Raw genomic sequence first — 12,374 nt, 5'->3', positions numbered from 1 at the left:
GAAAGACATTCGAATAATAGAAAAACTATTCCTTATAATATTTTATTAAAAATTGAACTCATAAATCATAATTATATTTAGTTTAGTGAAACAATATTGTTAAAATTGTATTTTTAAGTATTAACGAAATATCTCAAAATATTGCAACTGAAAGCTGAAAACGTTACTTTAAATGTATTGTATTAAATGACCTGGAGAGTTAATTTTATTTAATTCAAATAAATAATGAAGAGTTACATTAAAAAGTTATTTTGTAAATAATTTAAACAAACATTTCTAAAATTAAAATTTTAGATGTCAATGAATAATTTACCTATACAAAATTTAACTACGTTGAATTTGTTACAATTTGTTAAGGGTGACTTACAATACAAACTCATTTGAGACTAAATTTTTTTTAAAAAAAAACTAAGTTGTCTAACCCTACGAAAAAAATATAATTTTTTTTTCAGGATTAGTTTAAAAACATTGATAAAAAAAAAGTTGATTGTGAGAGATTTGAAATAGGTGTTCAACCGGTTAAATAGATCCGGTTAAATCCGATTTTACCTCTTATTTTAGAAACCGATTAATCGACCAGTATTGGTATCGGTTTTATCGATTATGGTTCTACTTGTTTTCGTCGGTACCGGTCGATTAACCCGTTTAAACAGTAAACCGATAATTCAATTTTTTAAATTAAGTATTAAATTTATGAATTTTTTTTTTAAAATTTTATTTTTACCGTACTTTTATGCTATTCATCTTTTTTTTTATTTATATTATAATATATTATAATGACATTATATATATATATACAATTATGTTACGTAATAATATAATTTATTATAATAATATTTGATAGATATATTTAAAAATATATTATTATTGTAATATTATAACGATATTTGATATATATATATATATATATATATATATATTTAGAAATATATTATATTATTATAATATTATAATATATTTAAAAATTCTTTCCTTTTAAATAAATAGTCATATAAATTAGATTTTTTTTAAATAATTCTATATAAATTATAATTTAAATTTTAAAAATAATTAATATATATAAATTATTAAATATTATTTATAATATATCTAATATTTATAAATAACTAATAAATATATATTATTAAATTATTACCGGTTTACTGATTAAACCGCTAAAAATATAGTTCAATAGAACCGGAACCGAAACCGTTAAAATCAGTTAACCAATAAACCGATAAATGAAACCGGTAAGCTATCGATTCAATTGGGTTATCGGTTTTCCGGTTTTGTTGCACCGCCCTAGATTTGAACTCATAAGCAAATAAAATTATCATTTTTTAGTTTTAACAATTATGTTACAACATTTTATGTTTAAAAATTCAGTAAATTTTAACTAAACATCGTATAGTTTTAGTAAATGGGCTTTCCTAAGGAGTGAATTGTTCTAGCTCGAACGCTTGATGGACTTATCCTAGAATCGGCCCTAGTTAGAGTAAGTAAACCAAACGAATACTATATAATCGACAAAATGACTTACAACATAAAAAATGTTTATATTGGAATAACCTTAAAATAATCATTGTTGGTCAAATAAAAGTTTTTATTAGTTCATTGTTTTCTTTAATTTGGAGCAAGATTCACACGTCGATTCAGCATCCAAGTATGGTACAACATGGCTCGTTGTAGGAATCCATTTAGTCGTACTTGTGTAACTATTAAAACTGATTGAAAAAAAAAACGAAAAGAGAGTATAAACAATAATTGGTTATGCATATTGAATTTAAAAAAGTGAGTCAACATAAGAGCAATAGCAGAGTTAGAATTTGAAATATACCCGGCTAAAAGCTTTTCACAAAAATATCACCGGCCGGTTACAATATAATAATATCCATCAATTAAGCAAATCTACCTAAGTTACAACGCAAATAGCACATAAAGTAGATCAATTTTTCATAGTTTATGATGAAGTGGAAAAATACACTTAAGAGATGTATATTTTGAGCAAGGTCCCAAAATCATATAGATAACCTAAGAGATATATTTATTGCTCAAAATATTACACTTTAGTATTCATGTAGGTTTTTAATTTTTTTAGTATCATTATAATCATTAATCACTTAATTTATCAATAAAAATTAATACTAAAATATTTTTACTTTACTTTTATTAAATTTAAATAAAATTATATTTTAATAATTTAACTTAAACAAATCTCAAATAATTTAATTTTTATTGAATAAGATTGTTTTTAGATAATACTCAATCAAATCTTACATTTTCCAAGATGAAGCAAGGTAATGGGAAAGCTACTTACAATATCAAGGCTTAGAATATTTTGATTAATTATTTAGTAATTCGAACAATGATTAATTGGATTGAAATTATTTAAATAAGCACAGAATCAACCCAAAATAAAAATAAAATAAAGGTTTTACTTTTGAAAAATTAAGATCAATTGTAGTGATTCTATCCAAATAATAAATATTTAAATTAATTAATAATGGCTCCAAAGTTTGAATAATTTTATATTATTATTAAAAATACAGTTATCTCAAAAATATCAAAATTATTATGATATTTAATAATAAGAATTAAAACTAAAAATGTAATAATTTATAAATGCTTTTGAACTTATATAAACAATCAATATAACAATTTAACTTTGATGAGTGATTTGAAAAAGGGTTGAGGATCGCCAACCATTTTAAAAAATATATATGTGTAGAGTTTGAGTTGATTATAATTTGATAAACAAATTGGAAGAGAATTTGGGAGATGAAATTTTAAAAAGATTAATATTTTATTCTTTTTCCAGCCTGAACACGTCATCCTCTCCTATTTCCTTTTCTTATCATTACCCTTATAATTTTATATTTTAACATTATAATATTATATATATATATATTTTTTATTTTAATATTATTAAAAAAAAACTTTAAAATAAATTCTCTTACATTCCCAACTGTCTGGGTCACCACCCACCGACATGGTACTGAGTACAACCTGACCATATACTATTTCTGAAAATTAATTAATACAATTTTAAAATAGTTAAATCGAATTCTAAATTAATAGAAGAAAACTTAATTAATAAATGTGTTAATTTTGTTTGATGTAAAAAAATGTGTGATTATTTTAAATATGGGTTAATTTTGTTTGATGGTGTAAAAAAATTTAAAGTATATTAATATATAATAATAAAATAAATAATAATAATTTAAAATATTATTATTTTAATATTTTAATTAATAAATTAAATAATATAATGGATTATTAGAAGAAGAAATTATGTTTGATTAATTTTTTTTTATTTAAATAATTCAAATTGAATCATGTCTAACAAATACATATAAATTAGAGAAATACATCTTGAGAATATTATGAACTAATAATTTTTTTATTTAAAATATATATTAAAAAAAGACTTTACAAAGAGTATGAATTTTTTTTGATTAATAGATAAATTTTAATATAAATTAATAAGATCAAACAAGTTTATTATAATTTTAATCAAGAATAAACAAGCTCCATGTGTTTTCTTCTTATATTTTTTTTATTTTATGTTAAGTTAATTGATTTTGTTGTGGATATTTTTCTTTGTTTCATTTTAAATTGTTATAAGTAAAATAATTTTAAATATTTAAAAGAATTGCATTTCAAAATTGGCACGTGACTCATGAGTCAAACTGTACAATTTTTTTAGTCAAACAAAACGATAAAAAGTGGGGCCCATATACAAAGACAAGACGTACGTTAATAACGACAATGTTTAATTAGCGTACTTCAGATTGTTCTCAGACGTTGTTTGTTTGGTTATTTTCATCAAACGGTATTATTTTGTTTAATTTTTAATTTATTATTATAAAATTATATATTTTTATTATATTATTATCTCTTTCAACAACATTTTAACTAAATTTGTAGTTGCTAATTTCAAGTTTGGCTTATGAATTCATTACCATTTATATGAGTTAAAATGTTAAAACTTTTAAAATTTAGTCTCAAATATCATTTAAGTTGGTATTTATATTCGACGGGTTATATATTTGACAATAAAAACAACAAATTTATTAATGCATTCAATACAAAGAGGGTGCAAGAAGTTTTCAGTTATTTGATATTTTGATGTTCTTTACAGCTTGTTTGATATTTAATGTTCTTTAGAGTTTGTTTGATATTTTTTTTATTCAAAATTCAATATGGTTTCTCCTTTCTTCTTATTTATCATATTACTTATTTTATCTCATCTATTTAAAGGGTAGAATGATCGTTAAATTTTAAAAACTAATTTATAAAAAAATTAAATTAAATAAAAGTTTTACTCAAAACCATAAAACCCACCAAATAAGTTTTACTATTATTTTCTTATTAATTTATAAGGTTACAATATTAGATCTTTAAAAAAATAATATATAAAGTTACTTTTTTTTTTCTTTAGCATGACCTCAAATTATCTCTGCTGTAAGGCGATATCTATATATTTTTTTTTAAATTAAAACAAAAATTAAAAAAACTAAACATTACCTTACTAACTCTATACTTAAAGTTTTACAACGAATTGTCTTTTCGTTATTCTTTTTCATTTATTCTTGAATAACTCATTCTTATAATTGTCAATTCAATAATATCATTGAATCTTACCTATTTCTCTAATATACTCTTAGACAGCTTGTTATAATTTTTGCTTCTAATAATTTGTACAAACAATTTTTTACATTTTTAGGCGTGTTTTGTGATTTAAAAAAAAATATTATAATAAAAAAAATATTTTTATAAATTCTCTTATCAATTATATCACTCAATTAATTAATTAAAATAGTTTTTATTTTATCATTATTATATAATAATACATTTAAAAAATTTATATAAAAATACTTATATTTTAAATTCACCACCCAACAAAATTATTTAAATAATTCATAAATTATGTATATGATTTTATTTTATTCAAAATGTTGTACTCTCTATATATGTAATGCTATATAGATTTATTAAAGTGTTAAGTATTTTCTTTAAGGAGGTGGACCTATTGAATTATTTAATAAAGTGTCTTTTAAAGTAAAGTTGTAATGGGCTATAAATATGGTCGAAATTTGAAACCATTTAAATCAAATAACTTACTTTATACCGAATTAAACTGAATTGTTTAGATGTTTGTTGTAACAATCTTATACATCAATGGTTAATCATTCATTCAAACCTTTTTTTTGGGTGATAAAGTCTTATAAAATCTATTTACATGAATAAAAGAAGAAATTACATTATTAATCATTTTAATTTAGATAAAAAAAATTACCCTTAACTTTTATCTCATATTCAATTATAAAACTGAAATTCATCCCGTGTTCATTTATTAACCGGCCGTCATTTGAGAATTTTACAAATGTAATGTTAACTTTTATGATAAATTTATTTAAAAAAAATACTAAATCGAAACACTTATATACCTATCTTACTTTAATGTACATTATATAATCATAATAATGGTCTAGATGTGATATTTTAATCAAATTTTAGGGTGTTAAAGTGGTTGTTTCATCTATCATCGACTCTTTAAGTTGATGTCAAAATCTTGATCTAATCATTCGCGATATCAAGTATTTCATGCAATGACAACGAACAAACAAATTGGATGTCACACCAATGACGGTTTTTTTTTTTTTTTCTATTGTCATTTTTTTATACCACATTTAAATTAGTTGTTTTATAATGACTTTTCAATCATAGTAATAATATATAGAAATATTATTATTATTATTATATATATATATATATTTAATAAGACTTGCAATCTAATATATTGATTAAATATATTTTTTAATGTTTTTCTTTAATAAAAAATTTTAGACTTTTGATATATGTTGATGTTTAATAAAATGCATAAAGAATAAATTATCAAATTAAAGATCTCATTGAATAATAATAGTTTATGATTTGACCCTTATTAAAGGTTGAAATAATTGTTAATAAAATTATTTTTGTTTGAATTTATTTTCTGATGACTAACTTTATTAAAATCTTAGTATTTTTTTTAAATATGATTCAAACTTAAAATATTTAATTTCTTAGACAATACAGTAAATATTTAATATATTATAGTGAATTATTATTAATATAATTCAATAATTATACTGTTTGTAATTCACTACAAGTAAAAATAGTTTTACTTAAAATAATAATTTTCATGTTCAATTTTATTAAAAAATGAAATTGAGATCGAGTCTAATTAACTTACTCCAATTTTTTTTAATAATAATTAGAATATTCATATTTTAAGTATTGTATTTATTTGAGACTTTGAGTCCTAATTTCTCCATATAATAAAAGATAAAAATGTTGGCACTTTGACATATGTAAGAAAAGTAAATGCATTTAAGTTGGTAAAATAAGGTAAATTAATTTCAAATCAAATAATAATATATAATAATATCATTATAAAATTAACCAATATGAAACTTCTTTTTTTACATTACTTTTGTCTTTTCATATATCATTACTAATTTTATTTTTTGAAAAATCAAATCCCCAATCTATGGCTCCACCACCTGATCAAACTCAAAGTTCCCATTTAGCTTCCTTCTCTTTTTAAAGGGACTGATTTGGGAAACATTAATCTCAACAAATGATCCAACTACTAGTTTATTAACCTTAGAAGACTCATCATCACTACTCATCTTAAAGTTGCTTAACAATGTTGAAGCATCAAGAACACCTATGGGGCTTTGAGGTAGAGATGGCATCAATGGAGGATGAATATCATCATGAAGATTTGAAGAAGATGATGATGATGATCCATTAATCAAATCAAAGCACTCCATAACCCTTTCCTGTTAAAATCATAATCAAATTATCAAATTGATTTGAATTATGATCCAAATATAATAATAATTAAATACCTTATGGAAATGGTGGGTGAAAAGAGAAATTGATTGCTCAACAGGAAGACTTTTGGTTTCCCATGCAATTGACATTGCCATTGCTGCTGCAATCTCTGAAGGCTTGAATTCCATTAACTCAATTCCTTCTGCATTCAATTTCAATAAATAATACAAATATATTATTATATATTTTACATAAAAAAAAAACCTAATGTTGTTTCCCCCAATTTGCAACATGCTTGTTTTTACTCAAATTACTTCAAAAAAAAGTCATTCATTCTATACTGGTTCCTTAATACTTTGTGTCTGGGTTATTTAAATAATTTTCAAATAATCCACTATTTTTTCAAATTATTCTCATCAATTAAACTATCAACCACAACATTAAATACCTTCAATTCCTCTTCTTTTTTTAAATTTTTTTTTCTATATAGAAGTCTCTTCCTCTACTCTACCACATTTGTCACTTTTATAGAATAAAATTATAGATATAAAGAAATGACTATAATAATAATATGGTAAAGATATTATCACAATGTTTAACATTCTTAATATTATCATGATAATATTCTTAACATATGTAATAAATAATTATAATATATATGAGTCATTTTGTAAAATATGAGTCTAGCTAGTCTAATGTTGTAGAAAAAAAAGAAGTTTTCAAAAATGGTTCACTTCTTTCATAACTAAACAGAAAACCAAGAATTTCAAATAATGTTTTGGCCAAAACAAAATTTTGAAAGAAACTTATAAAATGGTGAAAAATCAAATAAAAAGGTGATTTTTTTTTTACCAGTGATCATGTTGAGTATAAGTTGGGTTGATGATCTAGATTTCGAGAAAATAATCGGAACTCCTTTATCATTTTCATCATTATCGTCATCTTCATCAAGCGTAACCTTCTTCAGAAAACAGCGAAGAAGTTTGAATGGAGTAATTGCCAACATTCTCCATTTCAATGTGCTCAAAACCAAAAGCTCCATTTTTTGAATTGTCTTACCTTCAAATATATATTTACAATCACCCACCTGGTAATATTATTATAGTTATTATTATTTATCATAAATCAAATTTTCAAAAACTAAGATAATAATAATAAAGGAAACATGCCTGTAAATCAATGGACAAGGGAACTTCAATCTCTTCCATTTTTGCTGCAATTGATACACAAGCAAGAGCTAGTAATTGCATTGCCCATATTGCTGTGTTTTTCTACAGAGGATGATATTATATGACAAAATAATTGAGTAAAAAATATGAAGAAATTAAGAAATAATTGATAATTATTAATTCACTCACTGGTAAATCATAGACTGAAAGGAATCTGTCCATGTAATTTATAGCCAAATATGCACAATCAGGGCTAAAGTTGAAATAGACATGAACCTGTTTAAACAATCATTTATTGTATTAGTTATAAATTATATTTACAAAATAAATAAAACCCATTGTTGACAAAAAAAAAAAAAAAAAAAAAACATTTTTTTCTTATTTTGTAAACCAGAATTTATTTTCCACATCCTACCTAACTTATGGCCATACTTTAATTTAAGCATTTTTTTTGGAAAAACTTTTTGTCAAAAGTTGAGGTCGATGTTTGATTTGGGTATTTCTTTTATTACTTCATATTTTTGTTCAACCATAAAATTATTTAATTTATTAATTAAATTATTAAAATATTTTTATTTTATTATATTTAAATTTTAAATATAAAATAACATAAATAATTCAACCAATTAAAAATTCAAATAATTTATTTTTTTTTTATAAAAACTTCCCCACATCACAACATCAAACAAGGTTTCTTTGTAATTTTTTATTTAAGAAAAAAAACTCTCTAGATTAAATCATTATTATAAACATTTCTATAATTTCATTAAATTTATCAGTTAAAATATTTTAAAAAAATAACAAATTTAAAATAACCCATTTCTTTATCAAAATGTTATATTTAATTTTTGAAAAAAACACACATAAAAATACTAAAAAAAACAAGATACACCTAGCCATTCAACTTAAGATCAGAATCTTAAACCTTGATCTCTCACTCTTTCTATTTAAACTAGTAGTAACTTTTTTAAATGTTATTTTTGACATTAATTCTTAGATATATAGATTAAGACCAAAATTAAAATCCAACAAATTAAAGAAAAAATCCATTAAAGGAACCGAAATCCTTGAATCAAAACAGGTAGGAAGACAAGAAAAAAAAAAGTGTAATTAATGTAAATTCAAAAGCATTTCTTCTCTTCTATCACCCACCCAAAAGCCAAAAATATAATTAAAAAAATCCAGGAAAAAACATCCTACCTAAACCCATTTCCTTATTCATGTATGCATGAAATAAATAGGAGAGAGAAATAGAGATAATCATGGATTATAAAATGAACAAATCTCTCCTGTTCATCATTAAATATCTCAATAACGCCGTAAAGTAAACTACCCATTTCTTGAAAAACAAAAAAAAGTAAACATTTTGAAAGATACAAGTTACAAACCTCTATAATCCATTTGAGAGCATCCATTCTAGCCTTCAAATCCAACTCCCCATTTCTCAATCTTTCAAGATATTCAATTTCGGGTAAATGTTCATCTTCTGTATCAAGAATCACAGCGATTGATTCTTCGTTTAACGCCGGCGCCGGCACCGGAAGTCCGGCCAATGTTTCGTTCAAGTTCTGGTTCAGATTCATTATGGAATGAAACAGACGAGCAAAACAGAGCAAGAGAGAGAGAGAGAATGGGAGAGAAAGAAAGAAAGAAAATGGAGGAGAAAGATATAGGCGGAGGAAGAGAAAGAGAAAGAGAGAGGGATTTTTTTTATTTTTTTATTTCTTTTTGTTTTGATATGCTTTGTTAGTGACAATGGGTCAAGTACAAGTGGGTAAATGAGTAAATTGTGAAACGAAAAAATGTATATTTTTTCAATTAATTAATTGGAATATTTATATTAGCACCAAAACAAATTGTAATATTTTTATCTAAAGTTACTATTTTAATGCTTATTAATTTTTTTAGAAAAAAAAGTATTAATAATTTAATTATAGTACTCAAATATATCACTTTAACTTATATTTATAAACATGTGGTTGATCAATATTGTAGTGTAAAGATAACTTTCTATAATATAAAATGTGATAACTCAATCTTTCTCAATTTTTTAAAAATTTAGTTGATTTACGGACATAAATGTCGTGTTTTATAACATTATTAACACAAATAAATATAGTATATTTAACTCACCTTTTTACAATTTTTATTTAAATAACTTTTTTTTATCGGTCAGATCTCCTGTTCTCAAATTAATATGTTCTTTGTTCCCTCTCGCTATTTATTTACCATATTGTCCCTCCCATTATGAGAGGGAACAAAGAACATGTTAATTTGGGAGTAGAGGATTGCTCCGGTTTTTTCTACAGATATTTACATGCTCATATTTTTTTTAATTTGATTTAATGGAATAAAAATAATTTTAAAATAATAGTTTCTTATTATGGTTTTTCTCATTACTTAAGTGATAGAAGTAGATACTTATATATGAATTAATGGGTACCTATAAATAATCCCCTTTATATTTTTCTAAAATTATTGTTTAAAGAAAAATTGAGTTATTTGAAATTTTTTAAAGATAAATTAATAAAATATAATTTTGTATTCAATATTTAAATTTAATAAAAAAATATATTAGTTAATAAATTAAATAATTTAATAATTGCTTACATGATATTTTTTTTAATTAACATAAAAACTAAAAGTACACTATAAAATAAGTTTTTAATCAAACTAATAAGATGACTAAAATGAAGAAAAAAAAAAGTTGACACTTAAAATATCAAAATTTACAAGAAATATGTTAGAGCTTCCACTTAAAAATAAATTACGAGTTAGATTAAAAACACACCTAAATTATATTAAATCAAACAGTAATAATCATATTTATATCAACAAAAACTTAAATCTTTTTTAGAACTTATTTTTATAGAATTTTGAAAGATAGTTTAAGACGCTTTTAATTATAATTAAATATGTGATATTTATTTTATTAGGTAAGACACTTACCATTTATTTAAATTAATAATAACTATATTAAAATTTTAATTATTACAAGGAAACATAAAAGGTTACATTATCCTTATTGAAATAGTTAAACATGTTATATAAATGCTTATACCTAAGATTAAGAATTATTTATTCATTTCCTAAAAATATGAAAAAAAAGTATAAGAATACAAAATATATATATATATATATATATATATAACAAAAAAAAGGAAGACAATAGTTAAAATTGGGTGGGTAAATATTATTTCTTACCAATTTTATGTTTTTTAAATTAAATTTTGATTCAAAGTGAATATTTGAATAAGATAATAAAGATATAAGTTTCAATTTTTACTATCATTGTTTCATTTAAAAGAGTTATAACTGTGATAATCGTGTTACTTATTTATGTGAATAAATTCTGTAAAAAAAAAATAAAAATAAAAAAAGGCAATTGTGAGGATAAATATTAGGTTATGATAATTTAATTTAAAAAATAAATAATAGTAATTTTATTGATGAGATAAATGCAATTGATTTTCATTTGATAGTGTGTATTTTGTAACCCATACTTTTTAGTGTGATTAATTATATTGAAATATTTTACTGTTTTGACCAGTTGTTGACTTCATTTTTTCTATAGGGACGGTCTGTTCAATTTATTTAAGTTGAGGATTTAACTGTATTCAACTTCTTTTATTAGGACCTAAATAAATAAAATTAAGTAAAATAACATATAAAAAGGATGCACAATTTGTCAGTTTGCTTTTGACTAAATCTTTGTAAATTCTAATGTCTGAACTGAGAAATTGTATGACTTCATTATTTAATAGTTTATTGAACAAGTGGTTACAGACATTGATATCTTAATTTGACTTCTTCTTTTCTTTTCTAAAAAACTAACCTATATCTCTAAGTCTCAACTTAACTTAAATATATGTAAAGTGAATCCAATACGTAATATTGGAATTCTTAGACTAGATTCGTATCACTTAAATCAGGGTAAATGAAGAAATCGGTCAAAGCTCAACTCAATCTGGGTTTGACTGTATTATATTACTCGACTTGATTAGACTCAACTCGACTCGTTTACACCTAACTTAAACTATCCACAATTAGTTTGATTAAATTTATAAACATGATATTATTTAATAAGTTATTACATTAGTTTTAACAAATAATTTTTTCGGCATATAAATAAAATTATACACATAAAAATTGCATACGGTCAGATGAATTCATGTAATTTAAAAAATAAAAAAAAATAATATATATATATATATATATTTTGCATAATAACAAATAAGTTAAGTTTTTCATCTTCACATCCAAAAATTGAAGAAAAACATTTAAAATGTATTGAAGAGAGTTGTACTAATTATTTGAATTAGCTAGCTAGTTTCAATGTTGTAAAGTTAGTTGTGAGTCCGTGACATATAAGTATAATAAACTTTAACGTTATATTAACAT

The 12,374-nt window shown here is 22.4% G+C and overlaps 1 protein-coding gene across 1 annotated transcript; it reads right to left on the bottom strand.

The window, feature by feature from the left end:
- Nucleotides 1-6,499: 6,499 nt before the first annotated feature.
- On the bottom strand, nt 6,500-9,758 carry LOC124928019 (cyclin-D4-1-like). Its single transcript, XM_047468542.1, has 6 exons — nt 9,362-9,758; nt 8,163-8,249; nt 7,974-8,075; nt 7,657-7,891; nt 6,879-7,006; nt 6,500-6,809 (listed from the first exon to the last, which is right to left on the bottom strand). Exons 1-6 carry the CDS (start codon nt 9,554-9,556, stop codon nt 6,513-6,515), a joined length of 1,044 nt encoding a protein of 347 aa, XP_047324498.1. The 5' UTR covers nt 9,557-9,758; the 3' UTR covers nt 6,500-6,512.
- Nucleotides 9,759-12,374: the final 2,616 nt, after the last annotated feature.

The sequence above is a fragment of the Impatiens glandulifera genome, chromosome 2 (assembly GCF_907164915.1).
Source record: "Impatiens glandulifera chromosome 2, dImpGla2.1, whole genome shotgun sequence".
Classification (NCBI taxonomy): Eukaryota; Viridiplantae; Streptophyta; class Magnoliopsida; order Ericales; family Balsaminaceae; genus Impatiens; species Impatiens glandulifera.
The sequence above is the reverse complement of the archived record's forward strand: the minus strand, read 5'-3'. Positions and strand labels throughout refer to the sequence as shown.

What these genes read in the sequence shown, in the direction of transcription:
- LOC124928019 (XM_047468542.1), bottom strand. Translation starts at nt 9,556, where the DNA reads ATGAATCTGAACCAGAACTTGAACGAAACATTGGCCGGACTTCCGGTG. An exon ending in CTCTCAAATGGATTATAGAG is followed by an intron (nt 8,250 to 9,361) that starts GTTTGTAACTTG and finishes TTGTTTAAACAG; the next exon opens with GTTCATGTCTATTTCAACTT. An exon ending in TTTCAGTCTATGATTTACCA is followed by an intron (nt 8,076 to 8,162) that starts GTGAGTGAATTA and finishes CATCCTCTGTAG; the next exon opens with AAAAACACAGCAATATGGGC.